This window comes from Ciconia boyciana, chromosome 4 (assembly GCF_034638445.1).
Source record: "Ciconia boyciana chromosome 4, ASM3463844v1, whole genome shotgun sequence".
In the NCBI taxonomy this organism is placed as follows: domain Eukaryota; kingdom Metazoa; phylum Chordata; class Aves; order Ciconiiformes; family Ciconiidae; genus Ciconia; species Ciconia boyciana.
In genome coordinates, this window is record NC_132937.1 from 30,974,493 (window position 1) to 30,995,596 (window position 21,104).

At 43.4% G+C, this 21,104-nt stretch overlaps 1 protein-coding gene across 2 annotated transcripts in view; it reads left to right on the forward strand.

The window, feature by feature from the left end:
• The first annotated feature begins 346 nt into the window (after nt 1–346).
• Nucleotides 347–21,104, forward strand: part of GHR (growth hormone receptor) — a 137,094-nt gene continuing 116,336 nt past the window's right edge. Inside the window, exon 1 of one of the 2 annotated variants that reach the window (XM_072859876.1) lies at nt 347–366. Coding sequence is in view for 1 of the 2 variants with exons in the window: in XM_072859875.1 (XP_072715976.1) it covers nt 665–741 (77 nt within the window). In the remaining variant the exon portion in view is untranslated. Of the gene's footprint in view, nt 367–485; nt 742–21,104 lie in introns of those variants that run through there. The other variant, XM_072859875.1, reaches the window with a different exon arrangement.

The window sequence follows — 21,104 nt, forward strand, 5'->3', positions numbered from 1 at the left end:
CCCGCGGCGAAGTGAAAGTGACAGGCACCGGCCGGGGCTCCGGCGCGGCCGGGCAGCCAGTGGCTCCCGGGAACGCGCGGAGCCGCCCCTGCCCGCTCGGCTCTCTCGGCCCCAAGGCGGTCGCCACCCCCTCCCGACAGACTTGTTCGCTCGGCGCGCTATCCTCCGGCTCACTGATCCCCTCCTCCCCACGGCTGACGGCCAGCAAGCTACTGAGCGGGGCGCGGCGGCTATGGGAGGAGGAGGAGGAGGAGGAGGAGGAGGAGGAGGAAGAAGAAGAGGCGGCGGCGGCGGCGGCCGCTAAGCGCCCCGCGCCCCGGCGGGCAGGGCAGGCGCGGAGGGGGCTGCGGGGCGGCGGCGAGCGAAGTAAGTGCTGCTGCTGCCGCCGCTGCCGCTGCCGCTGCCGGCGGGGGGGAGCGGAGGTGGGGTGGGCGTGCGGGGAGGGGCGGCGGGCTGCGCTCCGCGCCGTCCCCCGCCCCGGCCTGACCTCCCCGCCCGTGCTGCCCCGCCCCGCGGGAGGGGTGCGGGCTCAGCCCCGCGCCCGGCCGCCCTCGCTCGCCGTTGTCGGTCGTTACTGTCTCAGAAGTTGGGGCCGGCCCCGGGCGGAGGGAGCGCGATGCCCGGCGGTGCCGCCGCCGCGGCGGCCGCTCGCTGAGGCGCTCCCATGGTGCCGGCGCCCGCCGGGGGGGGCCGCGCCCGCCGCCGCCCGCCGAAACCCGGGGGAAGTTTCCGAGCGACTCGGTGAGTACTGGGTGGCGGCTTTGCACCTCTTCCCCGGCGGTCGGGCGGCGACTGCGTCCCGCGTGGGACGGGTGCGGAGCGGCTTCCTTGCCCCCATCCCCGGCGGGCCAGGGTCTGTCTCCTCTCGGGCTTCGCCTCCCGCCCACCTGGCTTTCGCTTGGGGGTGGCGGTGGGTCTCTGAACAGCCCCCGGCCGCCCGCCCCGCGGTCCTGGTCGGTCCCCGTCGGTCCCCGGGGAGCGGCGATCGCTGCCGCGGCGCGGGACAGAGCGGCGGCGTCGCTATCGTTGACCCTCCGGGAGCGGGGGCGCCCGGCGTGTCCCGCTGGCGTTGGCAGCGGGGCGCCGGAAACGGGCCGTGGCAGCGGGCGTCAGCTCTGGCTGTGGCCGCGGACCTGCGGTATGGACGCATACCGCAGGGGGCAGGCGTGGGGGCGAAAAGGTTTGTGACCCCGTGTGCTGTGGGTGATGAAAGGAGATGATGGGGGAGCTGTCTGGAGAGGGAAAACATGGCCTTGGAGATCTGACTAAACACTGTTCTTTAGAGAAACCTTCTTTTCTGTATGGATTTGAATTTAAAAAGCAGAGCAAGAACGGTACATGAACTGTACATGAACTGCTGTAATGGATCTAATCGGAGTGTTTCTTCTGTGTGGTTTATTCCAGTTTATACAATTTCCCCTCTCTTTTTTAAAAAAATTTTTTTTTTATTTTTCATGCCATCGATAACTGATTGAATTTCTTAGTGTGTGGTCTGCTGTAAGTACTGCACAGGAAGAAAAGCTGAAGAGAATATTTTTAAAAACAAATGCTGCAAATATTCTGAGCAGAAGTATATGAAATAGAATGTGTTATTGCAGGAATAACTATTGTTTTCTCACAGCAACATCTTCAGTGATATTTGTTGCAGACTCTCACAGGGCTAATTCTAGAGATCAGTGAATGGATGTGCATTACAGTTACTTATCTTTTCAGTAGTGTATATCTCGTTTAGAATCTAGTGTATTGTTAACTTACTGTATTCAGTCACAGCTTCCCTTTCCTCCTCGTGTAGCAACTACAGAAGATCCACACCTGGTCCTCTTTCTGTTCGTGGTTAAATCAGAAATAAGAATGAGGCAATTAAAAAACTGTAGCCCACCACTTGAGATGGATTCCATTTAAATCCTGTGAACCTTTAAACAAGTGTTTACTGATAGGAAAAATTGAAATTACTTACAAGGTAAATAGGTACTTAAATCTGAAAGACTCTTAGCTATAGCATAGACTTGGTTGCTCACATCAGTGATGAAAAATGTAGTTTGGAATAGAATCAATATATGGGTATTTGGTAAGATTTATTTAAATACCAACATTTATTTAAAAGATGCTATTTTAAATATTGAGATTAGAGTAGATTGCAATTGAGGTGTTTTGTGGCTCTGAGTGATAAATATAAGTATTACTGAAAGTTATTCAGACAGCTTGAAATGTTTAAATAGGAATGCGATGTCTTTCATCTCCACCATATTTCAGTCTCCTGTTACTAGAATTGCTACTTCCTGTGTTAATTCAGGATGTTAGGGTGTTTTAATAATTATAAAGGAGTGACAAACAAAACAGCTTGCAATGCTTCTGAGGAGTAATCTCTAAAATTGCCAGTAAATGGGAGTGGTACTTTTATTAAATATATGAAAATAACTGTGGAAACTTACTCTAATGTATAGAGAAGTCACAGATACCCCCCAAATATTTTGGAGTTAAATTCTCTGAGTATGGTCAAGCATTGTTTTTATTACTATGGGCTGTTTCATTGTCTCCTGGTGTTGATACATCTGCACAGCACAGTGCAGCACCATGCAAATATATAAACTCGGGGGCTCTACAGAGGTGTTATTTTCCATAGCACCGTGCAGCGTGTCAGCATAGCTTCCAGAGAGCTCTGGGGTGCCTGTACCACGCTGGGTGTGTTGGGGAGATGTCGGAGCTCGATTCTGCGCATTTTTACTACCTGAAGTAGCATGTGCTATTGTATGTGACCTCTTGTGCCTGTTTCCAGTAAAGAAAGCTAAAATAAATCTTTGGCAATTCCCCTATTTCTGGATTGGTACCTTTCTTTACCATGATCTGGAGGCTGAGGAAGTATAATATATATTGGTCTTTTTAGGGTATAACTTTCACTCACAAGGACTCTTTCCCTTGACTATATGTACATTTCTGTTAATGTGTATATAAACTAGAGGTAGGCCTTGCTCCTATCACATGAAGCTTCCTTTTGCTACAGAAATTGTTTTTTGTCAAAGCTAGTATTCATCTTGCACTACTAATGGGAGCATCGAGCTGAATAAATATAACATTGTGTATCTTATTTGAAATACCAGATTTCCATGGACAAAATAGAAGCTGTGAATATTTGTCATTGAGAAAGCAATGTAGGCAGAGATGCTTTGGTGGTTTGTTTTTTTTTTTAATCTGATTTAAAAAAAAAATGTTTTATCAGACACAACAACCCTTGCATTCAGCCCAGTTGAAGCTCTTGCAGTCTTAAGGTAGGTGTCAAAACATTTTCAAAGCATTGCAAATAAATAAAAATTATAGGAATAACAAGAAGAGAGGATAAAGTTGGTGGGGAAAGGAAGGGCAAGTATACCAGCAATGCAGTAATGAGTCTGCTCAGTCCATATGACAGTCCCTAAACGATGGGTTTGCTTAACTAGAAGGATCTTCCTTATTTTTTCACCAAATATTGGTCTGATGGAAAGATGAATCTTTGGCCCAGCAGAGCTGGGATGGTAATTCTGGGAAGAGGGCAGCGTGAGGAAAGCAGGCAGAGAGGCGGCAGGGCTGCCATCACAGTTGTGGTGAAGGCGAAGGGCTGACGCAACGAGATACTAGTTTGGCAGGAGCAGATTTGTGTCAGGACTTGAAGGAACAATTTGTGCTCAAATTGTTTATCACAAGATAAATCTTTCTTTATTGTATATGAATCCCAAGTTAAGTTATTTGTATGAGGTGGGTGTTTGTTTACACATCATTTTAATTCGTGAGAGATGTAACAAGCATCCTCTTACCAAAGAGCTGGTTCTCAATGTATGAGAAACAATTTTTCCTAGTAAACTGTAAAGGCTGTTTCCTGACAGAGATGGATGTTTTCCATATCACATTTGCTGCAGATTATGAAATGAAAATACATTTAAGCATGATATTTTATTGACCTTTAGAAAGCAGGTATTCTATTGAAAAGAAAGACATCACCAGAAACTTTTTTTTATTAATAAGTTAATATAAACTTCAGAAACACTTCACAGTAGCAGGGTGGTTTACAATAGGATGGGACTTAATGTCTTACCTAAACAAGGTAATGTTCCTGGCTGTTTGCCAAGCATTTCAGAGGTACAATGTTGTGGGGATGTAAAGGACAATTAAAATTATTTTTACTGAAGGAGTAACTGCTGGAAAACACCCTTGTCTAGTCATCTGCTTCAAGCAGTAATGGTCACTGATGTGAGAGATACTTGTATTAAATGTGTGGATGCACCTGCACAGGCACTCAGTTCAGAATAACCTTTCAGGTGTAAGGTTGTCCCACTTGATTTGTTATCCATGTAGTCAGCAGCTGAAGGATTATAGCAGTAATCAAGCATTTATAAGCTTTAAAACTCCATCTATCATGCTATTCATACTTATTATGCTAATCACATTTATGTTAGTCTTTTTACTTTCCAAAAAATCCACTGACTGCGATGCCGACATCTGTATCTTCTAAATCATACTCAATTTTATAACTTTGAGTTGATACCCCTATTTGTGTAGTGATACAGTCTGCAATGTAGTCTTTTTGTCCTGCTACATGGCCAAACTAGCAGTTATGTTTTGTGGAAGGGATCTACTGTGTGGGAACATGGTCATACAGGGGAAGGAGAGGTAACACAGGGCTGTATGGAGAACGCTGGAGATGTGGTGGAGACAGTGAACTCTGCCTGGGGAACGCTGATGGGAGGATACAGAGCTCTGGGAAATTTAGCAGAAATTTTAACCTCTCTGCATGAAGAGACTAAACACATCAGCCATTCTTCTGGTGTGGAAGGAGTTATGCTTTCCCATCTCTCCTTTTCTGTAGCCACTTAGAGAGACACACAGAATTAGGGTATCGCAGTGCTAGACCTGCTAGGCCTGTGCATCAAGCACAGGTGACTACCTAGGGTGGGTGCATAATGTGGGAAACTGAACTCAGAATGTGCAAAGAGAAGGTGCTTCACTGGCTTTACACTCATTAGGGTGGAAGATTTCTGTCTCTGATCACTTAATAAGCTTACTGCTCGTAATCCTAGAACAAAGATGATATATGAAGACTTAAATATGAATAATCAGTTGCATTTCTGTACCATTTAAACACTGGACAATAATAGGGATGGAGATAATTAACATTTAGAACTTTAAAAGCTGTTTAAATACTGTCATAAATCCATTACAGTCTTCAAACTCAGTTTATAATTAGTCAATCCAAACATAAAGTAATATTTCAGATGCTCTACAGAGTAATTTTGTGCAATACAGATTTGTCAGCAGCAAACACACAACTCCTCTGAGGGGTAGTTGGAAAGAGTTAGATTATTAATTACAACTTGGTCTCCTCACCATTGTGTTGCATCATTCAAGTGCTTAAATTGAGTTTGAAGTTTTACTGCCTCAGGAGAAAATGAGATTGGTAAAACTTGGCCTTTCAGTAGGAGAAAAAACAAATCCTGACCTATTATCAGGAGCTGTTCCAGCACCATGCTAAGTGGCTATTTGCCTGTAGCCCAGGCTGTTGTGGCATTGCAGTCCTGGGCAGTTCCGATATGGTTGCTCAGTACTCCAGCTTTTGCAGTGGTGCTGGTTCAGATCTGGTCAGCCTAGAACTTGGGGAGAACATAAGTATTTTTGCCTGTTCTTGTCCAGGTAGAAACATCCAATGGCTGTTTCTAGCCTTGAAAATCTGCTGCACCTATAAAATACTGGGTTCGTTCAAATCCCAGTGGGCTGGCTCTGTATTCCAGTAGATGGCTAGGGTGCATTGCTGGTAACCTGTAGGTAGAAACCGTACCTGTGTTAGTTCTATGAACAGATGTCTGTGTGCCTGACCAGTATGCAACAGTTTTGGATTTTAATCTGTGCATGGTTCATCTCTACAACCTTATTGATACAGCTGAACAACTCCTTTTGTGCCTGTTGGAGTTTGGGGATTGGGTAGCAATGGTCTGACTGTGTGAGAGAGAGACCGGAGACTGTAGGCCAGGAGAAACAGACTGAAAGAACCAACAAATTTTATTTCAGCTGTCTCGGTTAAATGAGTATGCTTGTCAGTTTTTGCTTCACTTCACAAACTGCATGCCTTATTCCCAGAAGCACTCAAATGTTCAGCTAGCAGCCTGGTTTCTGTTATATTTCATGTTTTTTCTTTTTTTGCCTGCCTTTTTCATGCATTTATAGGAATTTATGTCAGTGTTACCTTGAGAATGGATTGATGCAGTGGGCTCTCCTTTATCGCATGACTGCAAATATTGTTTGAATTTGGTACCGAATGCTTATTAAATTGTGTTTGCTCAAGAACCGTGTTATGAACCTACTTTATTAACTTATAATTGTTTTGAGCAATGCCTTGTATACTGTTTTCATCCCCCAAAACTTGAACTCTTGTGTTTTGACTGTTCATGAGATTACTTGTGGCTTTGTGATGCTATAAAAAGTAAGTGAAGAGGTATAAGAAAGCAGGATTCCTTCTAGATTATGGTTCTTGTCCCTTGTTTCGCATGAGTTGAAGAGGTGTGATTACATTTGGGACCAAACTTTATCTGTTCTGCCTAGAGTAAGGAAGGTCTGGGATGAGGATTGAGAGAAGAAAAGCAATTAGAAGTAATGAGCTGCTGTATCTTTAGATTTGATTACTTTTTATGGCTGAGCCTAGTTACAGGAAGAAGAATGCATAAGAACAAAAGGTATGTCCAGGGAACTCTATGGAACTCTTACTTACAAAGAAACCCCCAAGAAAACTTTTGCTTTTGTAATGACTGTGACAGTTTGAACTCAAGCACAGAGCAGCTCTAAGGACTAAGTCAGATGTTAAGTAAACAGGGCAGAACATAGCACAGTCAGGGTTCTGGGACTCCACGAGCCCATCTGTACTTCACAGCATGCACAGATCAAGCCCAGTGAGCTGTGCTTATGCTGGGGCTTTGGTCTTCCAGGTTGAGTCCTGGCTTTTGTAGGGCATATACTAGGGCCATGCTTGCCGCAGTGAGTTGAGCCACCAAAAGGAATGATTTGCAGCATGCAATGGGAAAACCTGCTCTTTTTTCTTGAATCTGTTTGCAGTTCTTGGCTGATCCACACATGTAATTGAAGCACATGCAGCTAAAACTTTTCAGACTTGACTTGTGCTTGTTCCAGCCAGTGCTAACCTGCTGGTCCAGTATGTGTAGATAAACTGTTCTTGCTCATGGTTGCAGTGTTACTGCGATAGGATCAGAGAGAGCGTGTGAGACGGTGGTTTATGCTTTTTAGCGGTGATTTCTGACCTTTGGAGAGCAGCAGTGAGTCTCAGGGTCCGTTCGTGCTGGGTGGTGGTAACAAACACTGCACAGGAGAGGTGCTTGTTACATGATACAGTCACTGCTGGCCTCCTGTACACCAGCCAGTTCTGCTGGTGCAGGACAGCTTGTATGGCATGGAGGGACTGCAGCCTGGGATGGGAAATGGCCCCTCCACCTCCCTGTGAGGAAGGCTATTTTTGCAGAACAGTGTGATGAGCTCTGGTATCTTCCAGCACTAAGGTGCATTTAACAAGGAGGCCATATCAGTTCAGAAACCATTTCAGAAAAAGCAGTCACTGTTGTAAAGCAGCCTGTGCCTCGTTACTGCTGGATCTTAGTTAAGTATTTTGCTTGAATACCTCATTTCCTTGAAATAATAGGTAGCTTTGAGATTGAATTTCTTTGATTGTACTGGGTCCAGACGTGCTTTTTTTGGTGATGTGTAATTTATCCACCACAAGGCACACACAGGTGTGTTAGCTATAGTGGATACTGCTTGATCATTCTTAAGGCTTTGGCTGACCACAGGGATGCCTGCGGTGACATTAAGGAAGGATGGCATTCACCTGTTTAAGTAGTGTGAGGGGCCTGCCTAACTTGCATCGGAGCAAGAAGGAGAGCAAGAATGCTTGCATGAAGCAGCTTTATACATCATTGATTTTTCAGGCTTATTGTGTATAACTGTGTAGAACCTTTATCCGATGTAGAAGGGAAATAAGCAATACATTGTGCACTTGTATCTTTGATCCAACTTGTGACATAGATGAATGCACTTAATGCCATGATGGAAAAAGTAATGCTGTTTACTGTTGTGCCCATGCATTTGTTGTAGCCTGTTCTATTGCTTTTTTCCAATTATAAAAAAGTTAATGTTTTATTAAAGTAACCAAAAGTATTGTGAAAATCATTGCAGGTCCCTTTTCCTCACCTGTTCTACTACTGCAGGCGGAGGGCTCTCTCTGTAAGAGCCCAAGGGAGCTTTATGGATCCAGTGGGAATAAAAAGTCCATCCATCAAAAAGAAAGAATGTAGGATTTAGGAAGAGAGTCTCTCCTCCTGACTTTCATGCTGTGCATTAATTGTTCATGTTGACATTGAACAATATAACAGAAGCCTTCATACAGAAGCTTCTGTAGTCATAGTCCAGTTTTGTATGCTAGGGTATGAATTTCAGATATAATTCATTTTTTGAAGAATTTTGGCCTGTCGTTTGAATGTTATTTCAAGCCTAAGGAACCCAAGAGCCTGGATGACCACAAGAGATCTCAGAGTAGAAGAGGGAAGAAGTTTTCCACAGTGGGTGAACGTGTTCTACAGGTGTTTCAGTTTGCTAAATCATGCAGAAAAGGAGAGGAGGTTATATAGTGTGAAGGATAAAAAGCTAGGGACTGCATATAGATTGTGGATAACTTCTGAAACAAAATGGAATATGCGTAAGTAGAAAGACCAGGACATGAACACCTGGGGAATTGTTGGCTGATACTGGAAAGACTGAAGCTATAGACCCTGAAATATTTGGTTGCGCTATCTTAAGGTGAAAACTGGATAGTGTGTGAGCAGTAATCAAAAGGGCACATTTAAGTGTAACAATTTGTTTAAGAGTGTTTGAGATGGCTGGACTAAAACACAGTAAAAAACCAAACCCTCAAGATTATTTAAAAATTCAAATGTAGCTTGAATTGCACCCAGAAGTATATTTTCATACTGATTTTTTTCAAAATTTATTAGAATGATTATGCCACTTTATGGGTAGATCTGTGTGCGTGGTAAGAGTAGAAATGTTTTTGGTAGTGTAGGACTCGTTTTGCCAGAGGCTTGTGTTGCTATGCTTTCCAAATGGTGTACTGGTTGCAGTGTTTTGTAGGAGCCTGTCAATGCAGCAGCTTGTAACAAAACACAGGGAATGGAAAGATGGTATTTTTGCATCAAACGACTGTTGTCTTTCACCAGCTCATTTTAGATGTGAGCAGTTGGTACACATACTGTTTGTTTATATTGCAGGTTTTACTTTAATTAGTGACGCTGAAGTGTGGAAAAAAATGTAAGATGTCAATAAAAATGACTGGCACCATTTGTTATTAGGGCTGAAACAGAAGAGGTATCTCTCACTAGTTATTTATTTGTCTGGATTTTTTAAACTGATTTTAAAAAGTTCCTGCCAAGGAGCCTTATCTGACAAGAGGCTGTGGCTTGGTAATCCTGTTTGTGTGAAGCAGAAGTGTGCCTTTATCTGCAAAAGAAGAATCATCCCTCCCACCCTCTACATCTCGGGCACCTGCACTGACCAGATATCGTGAAAACTGGCACGAGAAGTACATTCATTCCTGTTCAGATTGAGCAGTACTACAGAGCAGCGACCTCAGCCGTGGCTTCTGGATCTGCAGGTCACACAGCTGTCTGTTCTTGGGGCTTTTCATTTGCTCCATTGGGGGTCCTTTGCCAGGCTCCTCTGCCCTTGGAGCCACATGCCAAAACCTTCGCTCAGCTGAGAGTGGTAGTTGAATAGGCTTAGTCAAGTAATTTATTTTTTTAAATTTAATTTTGAACCCTTTCCAGTGGGGTACAAACCATTTCAGAAACTTCTTATGTTTATACTGCAGTATATATAAACATCCTTTATGTTGTCATTTTTTATAAGCTCTCTAGGTTGAAAGCCTCTGTAGCCTGCTAGGGTGACATTCATTAGAGTTATTGACTCTTATTCTCTGGAAAAGTTACCATGAGCTGCCCTGCCAGAGAGGCTGCGGAGTGACGGATGGAGAGGGGAGGGAGGAAGACTTTTAAACTCTGCTGTGTCAGTGTCAGTACCGGCCATAAGGGAGAAGAAGGCAGATTACTTGCAGAAACTTCTGTAGGAGGTTTTCTTCTGACTGTTTTTAAGTAGTCGTATTTAATACTTGACAAAACCAAATATCAGAATGGTGATCCAAAGATTACTGGACATATAGTCAAATTTCAGCACATCTGTAACAGAACAATCCATAAAGAAGAAAAAGTGCATCCAGAATATTGAACTGTGTGTTTCTTCATTGTATACAATCCATGTTGAACCTCATGTTACCGTTACATTTAATAGACCTATCAAAGTTACTTCCATCGCTTTATTCCAGCTCTTCTGACTGAAACTTGGCTTTCAGTTTTGGCTAGGATTTTCTGAATTGTGTGGCTTAGAGAAAGTGTAGAAGGACTCACAGAAGCTTCTTTTACAGGACAAATGAGTAATCTTTATCTCTTGCTACATCATTGTGCTTTGGCAGGGTGGCTCTGGTGGGCAGCAGCAAAAAGCTGTGTTTGTGATGTTGCTTCATATCCTAGTAGATTGGTGTTTTCCAAATGCTGTATGCTTTGATTACTCCCTACCTAAATAATACAAATAGGTGCTCTTAAAAAATGTTATTAAAATTCCCAGACAGAAGCAGCGCAGTTGTTCACAAGCTGTGGCTTGTGGAGCTCTTCCAGGCAGATTGAAGCCAGCTCGGGAAAAGTGCTGAGCTGTGCTCGGCCGGAGGAGATGGCAGCCGGGGCTTCAATTGCCCATTCAGCAGTCTGTAAGCACAGCTGCCTGTGTGCCATCCCCCATTCCTCCCTGGCCCCTCTCTCTGGGTTGCTGAGCAGAAATTGAAGTCTCTCTGAGTTTGTGCTAATGTATATGAATTCAGCAATTTGTTTCCTCTGATACCAGTGCGGGAGAAGCAGCAGATGATAAAGCCCACGTGTTAATCTCCCTAAGAGAGTAGAGCTGCAAAAGCTGGTGGACGTGTGGCACCGGTGGAGGTGGAAACTAGCTAATAGAGAATAGCGGGAAGCCTGAACAAGCAACCGTATTCGTTATGGCAGTTACTGGACAGAAATCAGGCATCTTGTGGGGAAAGATGAATGTTAATCTGGGTTTTGTTCTGTTTGCGCAGTTCATAGCACAGGTGGCTGGCAATCATTTGTAGGTGCTATAATCACACAAACAATAATGGAGGAATTCAGACACTTGAAAAGCAACAACAAAAAAAGCACCAAAAGCACAGTGAACATTCTAGCATTGATTCTTTACTTTGCATAAGCTTTCTGGGATGCATTAAGGGACTGAGACATGAAGAGTAGACAGTAATTCTAACACAGTAGATCAAGGATGGAGGGTACGTACTTCTAAGTGACTAGCACAGACCTTTTTGGATGTTCTACATTATAAATAGTTGCTTATAGGCCCTTCTGTCTTTGGGCCTTGACTTTTGACTGATATTGCTCTTACCATTAATTTCTTTGTCTTTGTCTTAGCAGAGCACTTCAGTTAGTACAGGAAAGGGCTAATGCCATTTATTATGTTGTTTTGTCATGTAAAAGAGTAAAACCAAACAGAACCGCTCATATTCCCTCAACTTTTTCTTCACAGACCTGTGTGTGTCTGGTGGGTGAAGGATGATGCTTTCAGAATAGTCCTGGTAACTTGTTTCTGAGGAGTGACATGGGACCTTACTGGGCTATAGGTAGGGAACTTTGTGCAGGTAGCAATACAAACTTTGGATGTGTTTTATGTAGTGTTAGTATTTCTGGGCATCATTTGGCTCAAAGATGTAACCATGGACATTAAATGCTGGCTGCTCTTCTTCTCCTTATTACCAGCAAGTCACTGTGTAGAGCAGAGTCATTTTAATAGTAATAAATTTAAGAAAATGTTGAAATGGTAAAGAAGTGCCACATGGACCATTAGAAATAACTATTGTGGGATCAAGAAGACCCACAACAGTAGTGTTTCATCTTCAGCTATTAATACAGTTGGAGATTGAGAAGTTGTGAAGGAAATTCTAAACAATCTCTCCAAGTTTTGCCAAGATTACTCAGTGGAATCAGTTGTTGCCAGATGCTGATGCTGATTGAGAAAGAATAGCAGCCACCACTGGGGGGATTAGTTTTCTGAAATTACTCAAACTCAATTACCAGTTCAGTTGTTGTAGGGGTTTATTAATACTCTGTGGACTACCCTAGAGTTTGAATGACAAGCAAGCAGGTAGAAATGGTATTTGAGGAAAGTGTTTCTCACCTATCCTGTTAGCTCTGGGAATGTGTACAGCATCTTTTATTTGAGAGTTTAATGTAGCTGTGAAAAAGGGATTGTAGCATAGATTGTAGGATTGGAGTGAAAGATTTGGTCTGCATTTCCCAAGCAGTAGCTCCTGGAAGCGATATGCAGCTTGTGGCTAGGAACAGGGCCATATCCCTGGCCGTGACTGCGAGGGAGGCTCTGCAGTGAGCTCAGAAAGACCTCAGCCAGACATGAGCCTTCAGAGCCTGCACTCATAGCACTGGTTTCCAAACCATAGCAGAACCATTACAGCTGTTCTGTTATTTTTGTTTTGTTTGTTTTGGGATTTTTTCGGTTTTGTGTGTGGTTTTTTGTTGGTTTTGGGTTTTGGTGTGGTTTTTTTTTTTTTCCTCTTTAGAACAGGGGAATACTTGGTGAGTGTTTGGGTGTTGTTTTGAATGTATTGTGCTCTTAGTTTTTATGCAGTCTTGGTATTAATAAGAAGCCAGGTGCTGCTTGTATTTCAAGGATAATGTATCCAACCCAATATTCCAGGGAATCTAAAACCAGACTATTCCTTTTCTTCAAGCCATTCTCTTTGGCAGTAGCATGAGCTGAAAGGCTTACATGAATTAAAGATTCATGGCCAAGTATGAAGTCAGCAATTAAAGCTATCTGCTGATCAGACCCCCTTGAGCAGTTTGTTAATAAAGAAGTGAAAATCCAGCACTATACTGACTAAATATACCCAATTGCTTCAGTGGTAGATGCTGCTGGGAAGAATCTAGCATCCTTTCTGGAGTCTGGTTTGTTGGTTATCGTATGACCTAGTTGGCAGCAAGCCTGTCTTGCGAGGCACAGGACAATAATATCCTGCACACCTACTTTGCTAAGTAATTGAAATACACTGCCAGCATTGTTTGGGACAGATATGTATCAGATAACCTATTGCTGCCAAGTCGCATGATAAAAAGAACAACTTTTTTTCCATCATAAAACTTTCCTGAATTGTTCATCAGCAAGCTGAGCCTGAGGAGCTCTGCTTCTGGTAAGATTTAAGGGAGAGTTTCTAGTCGAGTTGTCAATAGGCATGTCCTATTGCTCACTAGCAAATCTGCTTATTCTGAAGTTTTCCATGCCGTACTAGAAATCTAGGCATTTGCTCAAAATTCAGCATACTTTCAGAAAATTCAGATTACAGTGTCAAATGTATTAAAAAGTTATTTTCATAAATCCAGAAAAACTTAACCAAATGATGCCAGTAGGTATCCTCTTAGATAATCTTAATTTCTAACTCTGGTCTCTGCCACATGATGACCTATCTGCAGGAAACGAGCACTTCTTGATCAATCTCAGAATGGCTAAAAGCTCTCTCTTTTAGCCATTCTGAGCTAAATGGAAATCTGGCAGGCCCCAAGTGCAAACCAGTCTCTTTGTGGAGACTTACCCACAGGCCCTCTGATATGCTGGTTCTTCCTCTGCAAAGTTAATGTAGGCACCTGGTGTGGTCAGTCTGATATTCTTTCCTCTGTTTGAATTTCTCTGTTGACTGAACTCTGCCTGAAAAGTAGATTGGCACGTTATCTTATTTTTCAAATTAGTCATGCTAGCTATGCATAAAAGAGCTGGAGCAAAAGCATTCCATATCTGTTAAGTGTTTTATTTTCCAGACTAAAAACTGAATACTTGCAGCTTGTGTCATTATATGCTTGTCATTGCTAATTACTTTCTGGCATGTTCTTGGGTGTTTTGTAGACAGGAAAATATATTTGATTTTTTTTTTTTAAACACACAGCTGAAATGTCTAACTAGGCTAAAAAAAAAAAATATTCTGAGTTCTGTGAGGTGGAAAACTATTGTGAGAAATAAATGTGTGGACATATTAACTTGTTCCTTTCCGAAGGAGTAACTTGCTTCATTTCTTATTATCAGTAAGCATTTTGTCCTGAAGGAATAAGACTGTTACATTTAATAACTGGAAATCAGTCATCAAGCATATTTGGTTATTTTCAGAGCATGTAAATGTGTGATTTTTCCCTGCAGGTATTCTATATACTGCGGCATGTTTTACCAAAGGAAAATGTGGTGTTTGCATACCAGACTTTATACACACAAATTCATAAATGCACATGTACACAGAAGCAGACTTATAGTTCTGACCCTTGAGATATGCTACCAGCGAGCTACAATAACTCTTCTGAGGCTGGTGGTAAATAAAAGTGAAAAAGCCGAGAGTTTCCCACCTGGCATTCCCTTTGCTTCTAGGGATTTTATTCTCTTGACTGTCAATTGACAACTTGACTACCCTGATAATTTGCTGGAGTATAAGAAGCCTATTATCTCCCAAAAGAGCTGCAGTTCCTGAGTCTGAAGGTAAATCTTCGGAGTCACCGCAATTAAGAGTGATGCAGCTTTGTGGAGCACGTGTCAGTATGCAGGCTGCTTAGGATAGATTCAGATGTGAAATACATTCACAGGCTGTGGCTGGAAATTAAAGGCAAATATATTCTATGTAAGCTTGATGAGCTGGGGAGGCTCTCGTTTCCCTGCTGTGAGGGCTGCAGTATACGCTGTGCTGTAGGGTGCCTGAGTTGCTTCCCTGGTTGGGAGCAGTTTCATGCTTGGATCAAGCTGAGACAAGAGTCTTCCCACTCTGAGAAAGGGGGCTGCTTCCTCTCTCCCACACGGGTTCCTAGTTCCCACTCTTTGCCGGTGTCAGCACAAATCATCGTGCAAATATCAGGTGAAGCAATTTGCATTTGAATCAACGAACTCATCTATAACGGAGTAAAAAGACAACAGCGACAAAGACTACTTTCATCCAAATCATTAAGCTGATACAACTTGTCCCACAACTGCCTGGTAGCAGGAGAGGTTGGGAGCCCAAGGCAGTGGGCTGCTTTGTCATTAGGAAGGGCTAGTCAGCTCCTTTTGGCAGCAGCCCACAGCTAGGTTGGTTTTGGCCAGGCACGAAGCTGCCTTTCGACAGCCCTGTGTACCAGGTGCTGCCAGCCTTGTTGCAGGGCTGGGGCTAGAGGCGCAGTCCTGGGGCAGCTGGAGCCCCATGCACCAGGGCAAAGGAGGGTGTTGGGATCTGCTCTGTCACCCGCAAGGTGGCCCAAGTTCATCGTGTGACCCAAAGCCTTGTGTACCCAGGGACAAGGGATCTGAGAGCTCTACAGCCAGGGCACTGCAATCAAAGACAAATCTTAGTCAAGCAGGGATGGGCAGGATTTAGCTGTAGCAGCAGATGGGAAATGTGACCTATTGGTGGCTGGTCTGTCTGGGTGATATTGTAAGTTTGTTATTCTTCTGTTTTGAAGTTGCTGAAGAGTACTCGCTTAATATTACATCATGTATCTGCATTAAATACCTGAATTATTCGCCTTCTCTGAAGACTCTACTGACTATGATAAGCCTAAGACCTTGCTTCAGCCACCTCAGTTTAGTGCCTGCTCTTCAATGGTATGTGCAGAATTTCCCTGGTATGCGCCGTCTGCTGTGATAAACAGGAGCAAAGACTCTTGCCTCAGATGACAATAATTTATTACTTATACAGTGTCATAGCCATAGTTTGCAATTCAGTCAACTATGCTAAACAAATATGAAGATACCTGCCCTGGAGAACTGGCAGGCTGCATTCAGGAATGGCAGGATAATTTACGGTGCCCAACAAAACAAATACAGTCTCATGCAGCTGTGCTGTGTGCTGATTACTTGTGCTTTTAATGTGTTTTTTGTTGGCCATATGCCTGCTGAAATCTGACACTCCTCAATATTAGTTGCCTCTTTGTGCCTTGCTAAAATAGCTGTAGGAAAATATTTTTCTGAAATCTGAGGTTTTAAGGGAATTTTGAATATAGCTTGATGAGATATGAGAGTGAAGGAATCCTTGAATATTTAATTTAGAGTGAAGATAATGAATCTCTTCTGTGCAATGAAGTATATAAGCTTTTCATTATAAGCTTGTCTCTGACACTGGATGAAATAAAGTAGTAATTTTTCTGGAAAAACAAAGTTTTCAAGAAACCAAGCCAGTTTATAATTTTGGGTTGAATTAGACTAATAGTTTAATCTCTTATGAGTTATAAAGTCCCAGCTACTTTTAAATGCTGGACTGGTTAAACACATTTTAAATAAAAATCAATTTTTCAGTCTGAAGCATGATTTTAATGAGTTGAAAACAGCTAAACAAAAGTAATTTCAAATAAATTCAAACGATAAGTTCAAGTATTTTCAAGTGTATTCAAATAAATGAGAATACATTTTATTTTGTATTGCATAAAATGTTATGGATTGACTAGAAATAAAAGTTTCAGTCCTCCATTAAAATTATATATCAGTATGAATGGAGCCAGCTGAATTTTTTTCATCACACCAAAGGGATCTGTTACTGAACTGGTTTTTGCTGTTAGGCTAACTGCTGTCAGTTTTCTTTTATAGAGAAGCCAGTGTGTTTATGATGTTCATGAAGATACTAAAATGCCTTGAAACAGGCAGAATTTTACTAAATGATTATTTACTGAGGCAGGTATTGATTGTGCAAGATCATAATCTCGGATAAGGGTTACGGTAGACATAACGCTGCTGCTGCCGATGCCGTGGTAGGCCCTGAGCGGACACCTCTCCGGGTCCTTGAAGAGTTTGCAGCGTGGGTAGGAAAGCTGTCACCCCTCATGTGGATGGGACAGCAGAGCCCCGGAGCACTGCTGAGTGAGCTCCACAGGGTCTGCAGAGGTTCTGCAGCACTGCAGGGTCGATTTAGTTTTCTTAATTACCTAGTTGGAAAATTATGGAAAAAAAAAAAAAAATCCCCAAACAAACAAACAAAAAAAACCCCACAAACCTTCTTCAGCACAGTCGGTGCTCGTGACAGCACAGCAGCCGCGGTGAGGCACCGACCACCGCTTCCTCTGCAGCAGCCTCTCCAGGCTGCAAGGCGTTGTGCTTGCCTCCCTCCTCCTGCTCCCCCAAATGTCTCGCCTCTCTTCTGTGAGCCCAGTGCCACTCTCTAAACCTTGCTCCGCTGGTCAGGTTTTCCGAACTTCGTATCTTCATTGCCCTCTTCTGCACACTCTTTGGTTTGGCAACGGCGTTGGAAAGGAGAAGCAGCCCAACGGGAAAGTGGTGTTCAGTAGCACCCTGGAGTGGGGCAACTAATCACCCCTCTCACGTCTGCTGCTCCCGTTAATGCGCTACAGAATTCCTGGCGCCTGTGAGACAATGGCATTTTGTTATTGACTCACGTTTAGTTTGTGGTTTACCCCAAACACCTCTTCCATTATAGGGCTGCTTCCCGCACCCCCCCCCCCCCCCCCCCCCCCAAAAAAAAAAAAAACCAAACAAAAAACCCCAAACAAACCAAAAAACAAAACAAACCACAAAAAAACCCAACCCCCTGCTGGCTAGTGGTAGAATATGAGACTGACACTTAATCTTATAATAAAGCAATGAGAAAACTGTCATGAATCATGGGAATTACCTTGATATAATCACTTATACCCCTGTGATTTAGCAGGTATTACTCTGTTTTGTTTAAACATTGCCCAAAATAAATGTGTGTTAGAAGAAGCTTCTGACTGAAAAATGTGTTAGCAAAATATGCAAAATTCACCTTTATTTCCAGGTTAGGGGGGGCATAACAGGTTTTGCGGTGGATCTGGACAGGTCCCACGGCTGTGTTAGCGTGACACTGGTGCCCTGCTGCTGGCACTGTCCTTTGTCAGAGCAAACGCTCAAAGTCCTGTTTGTTTTTTGGTCAGTAAAGATCCTGGCACTGCTTTTTTCATGGATTAAGGTGATAACTGTGTGTCGTGGTTTAACCCCAGCTGGCAAGAAAGCCCCACACAGCCACTTGCTCAGTCCCCCCAGTGGGATGGGGGAGAGAATCAGAAGAGTAAAAGTGAGAAAACTCCTGGGTTGAGATAAAGACAGTTTAATAGGGAAAGCAAAAGCCGCGCACACAAGCAAAGCAAAGCAAGGAATTCATTCACCACTTCCCATGGGCAGGCAGGTGTTCAGCCATCTCCAGGAAAGCAGGGCTCCATCACCTGTAACGGTGACTTGGGAAGACAAACGCCATCACTCCGAACGTCCCCCTCTTCCTCCTTCTTCCCCAGCTTTCTATGCTGAGCATGACGCCATATGGTATGGAATATCCCTTTGGTCAGTTGGGGTCAGCTGTCCCAGCTGTGTCCCCTCCCAACTTCTTGTGCACCCCCAGCCTCCTCGCTGGTGGGGTGGGGTGAGGAGCAGAAAAGGCCTTGACTGTGTGTAAGCACTGCTCAGCAATAACTAAAACATCCCTGTGTTATCAACACTGTTTTCAGCACAAATCCAAACCATAGCCCCATACTAGCTACTGTGAAGAAAATTAACTCTATCCCAGCCAAAACCAGCACACTGTGGTGTCCAAACTAAGCTTCTGACAGTATAGTTTCCCCTTTGGCCTTAACTGCTACTTATAAAACTTCGCAAATAGAACTCCTAAACTGGCAGGCTAGTTTCCTTCAGATAGAGGGTAAGCTTTTCTAAGAGCTTTTGTTCTCCCTGAGGTTTATTGTAAAATGAGAATGTTCCCTTTGTCTCTGGCATCAACTCAGGTTTGTAAACTTTGTTAACCAAAGAAATACTGAGTTCATATTCCAAAATACTTGGAATCTAGTTGTTGACTTTTGGGTACACAGGGCCATTGCTCTCACTCAGCACAGTTTTGCCCTTAAACTTCTGGATGATCCCTGTACAGATTTTCTTGTTTATTCCCTGTTCTGTCAGAGGGCTCGTTCCTGGAAAATCGAACGCGAGCAGAGTTTCCAAATTGTGCTGAGGGTGATCGTTCTCTTTTGCTGTGAGAGCGCTTGGTGGGATGGATTGTGGACATTTTGCATGTTACTGATTTTTTTTAGCACTGTGGATGGGAATATTTGAATTACCAGAGATGATGAATGGATGGGGTGCATACCTAGAGAGGGAGATTGGCAGGTAGGACGTGGGTGTGGGGTGCAGCTATGAGTGTCTGCCTGTAGGGCAAGTGGGAAGGGGTGGTAGCTGGGAGGGACTACGGCAGGCAATACTTGCCAGTAGTGATCTTCTGACCTTCACCCACTCTCTTTGGCACAGCTTGTCCCCCCTGTCCTCCAGCCCGTCTCCTTCTCTTGGACATCACAGCTTCTTTCTTCCTTTAAAGTTGACCTTGGCTGCGTGTGTGCCAAAAGGTGAGCTCCCATTGATCAGCCCGCTTGTTTGTCTTGGCTGGGGTCCCAATCCAGGTGCTGGATAATCTTATCTTTTAGTTGTTATTTTCTTGGTTTTGGGGGGATGGGAAGGACAGAAGGCAGTGCCGGATTACAAAGACTGGTTTACAGAGTCTTTGAAGGTGGGGCTGTTCTGTATTGAGGAATAATATTTTTTCTTTGTACAACATTAATCACTTTGCATTCCATTTTCACTGTAACAGCTCAGATATAATTACTCCACACCATGGGCTACTTAGATGAGTGCTGTATATTCAAGTGAACTTTTTAACCTGCTAAATTAATCGTACAGAAAAAGTTAATGCTATTTATATTTAATTAAACATTTGCAAACTAGGCAGGAGGGAAGATTGTACACAAAAGCAATGTTACCCTTTATGTTCAAGCTAATCAAGGGAAGCCTGGTGTCTTTTTAAGAGATGAGTATGAGCTTCTGCTACAGTCAGTTGATTGTAATAAAGGGGTTGATTTTTAAAAAGGACACTGTCCACTTGAATATTGTGAAATTCAGTAATGTTAAAAAATGCCTGATCGGGTATATAGCCTCCCTTTTCTGATGGGTCCTGCTTATTTCTTGATAATGTTATCTTCCGAGGGTTTGGGGGGTGAGGGGGGGGGTGGCTGAAAAGAGGTGAATGCATATAGCAAGGTTCATTCTGTCTGTTTTACTCCCTGTATACCTCCATGTCTTTTTAGCACCTTGCTAGAGCTTTGATCTTACACATGGTGCTATAAAATGCCTGAAAGCATTTCCTTTTTAAAGAGGTATAGTATGCCTTTATCTTGCTTTTAATGAAAGTTTATAACCTTTCTTGTTGCCTACAGTATTTCACAAATGGTGAATCCTAAAGGCTGAGGCCCCAGAAGTAATAAGAAAGCTCATTTTAAAGCATGGTTTTAAGCCAGCCTCATGAATGTTGAATGCCTGTGGTAAGCCTGGCAAGTCAAGTTAAATTCTTAATACAATCCCATTCAGTCTTTGGTGTATGAATGCCTCAGCTACTTAAAACAAAGAGAGTAGAAGCAACATCTTTCTCTACATCTTCTTTCTCAACCTGTGAGCAAACTGATTTACAGATATACACGTTGTTGTCCTGGTTTTGTCTGGGACCAACCAGGGACTTTCCACCTTCTCATACTGCCCTGCCAGCAAGGAGGCTGGAGGTATACAAGAAGCTGGGAGGGGACACAGCTGGGACAGCTGACCCAAACTGACCAAAGGGCTATTCCATACCATATGGCGTCATGCTGAACAAAAAAACTGGGGGAGTTGGCTGGAGGGGGTGGGGCTGCTGCTCAGGAACTGGCTGGGCATCTGTCAGCCGGTGGTGAGCAACTGCATTGTGCATCACTTGTTTTGTATATTCTTTTATCATTATTATTATTTTCCCTTCCTTTTCTGTCCTATTAAATTGTCTTTATCTCAAGCCATGAGTTTTACCTTTTGTTTTCCTTTTTTTATTCCCCCATCCCACTGGGGGGGAGTGAGTGAATGGCTATGTGGTGTTTAGCTGCCTGCCAGGTTAAATGATGACAGTTGTATATTAG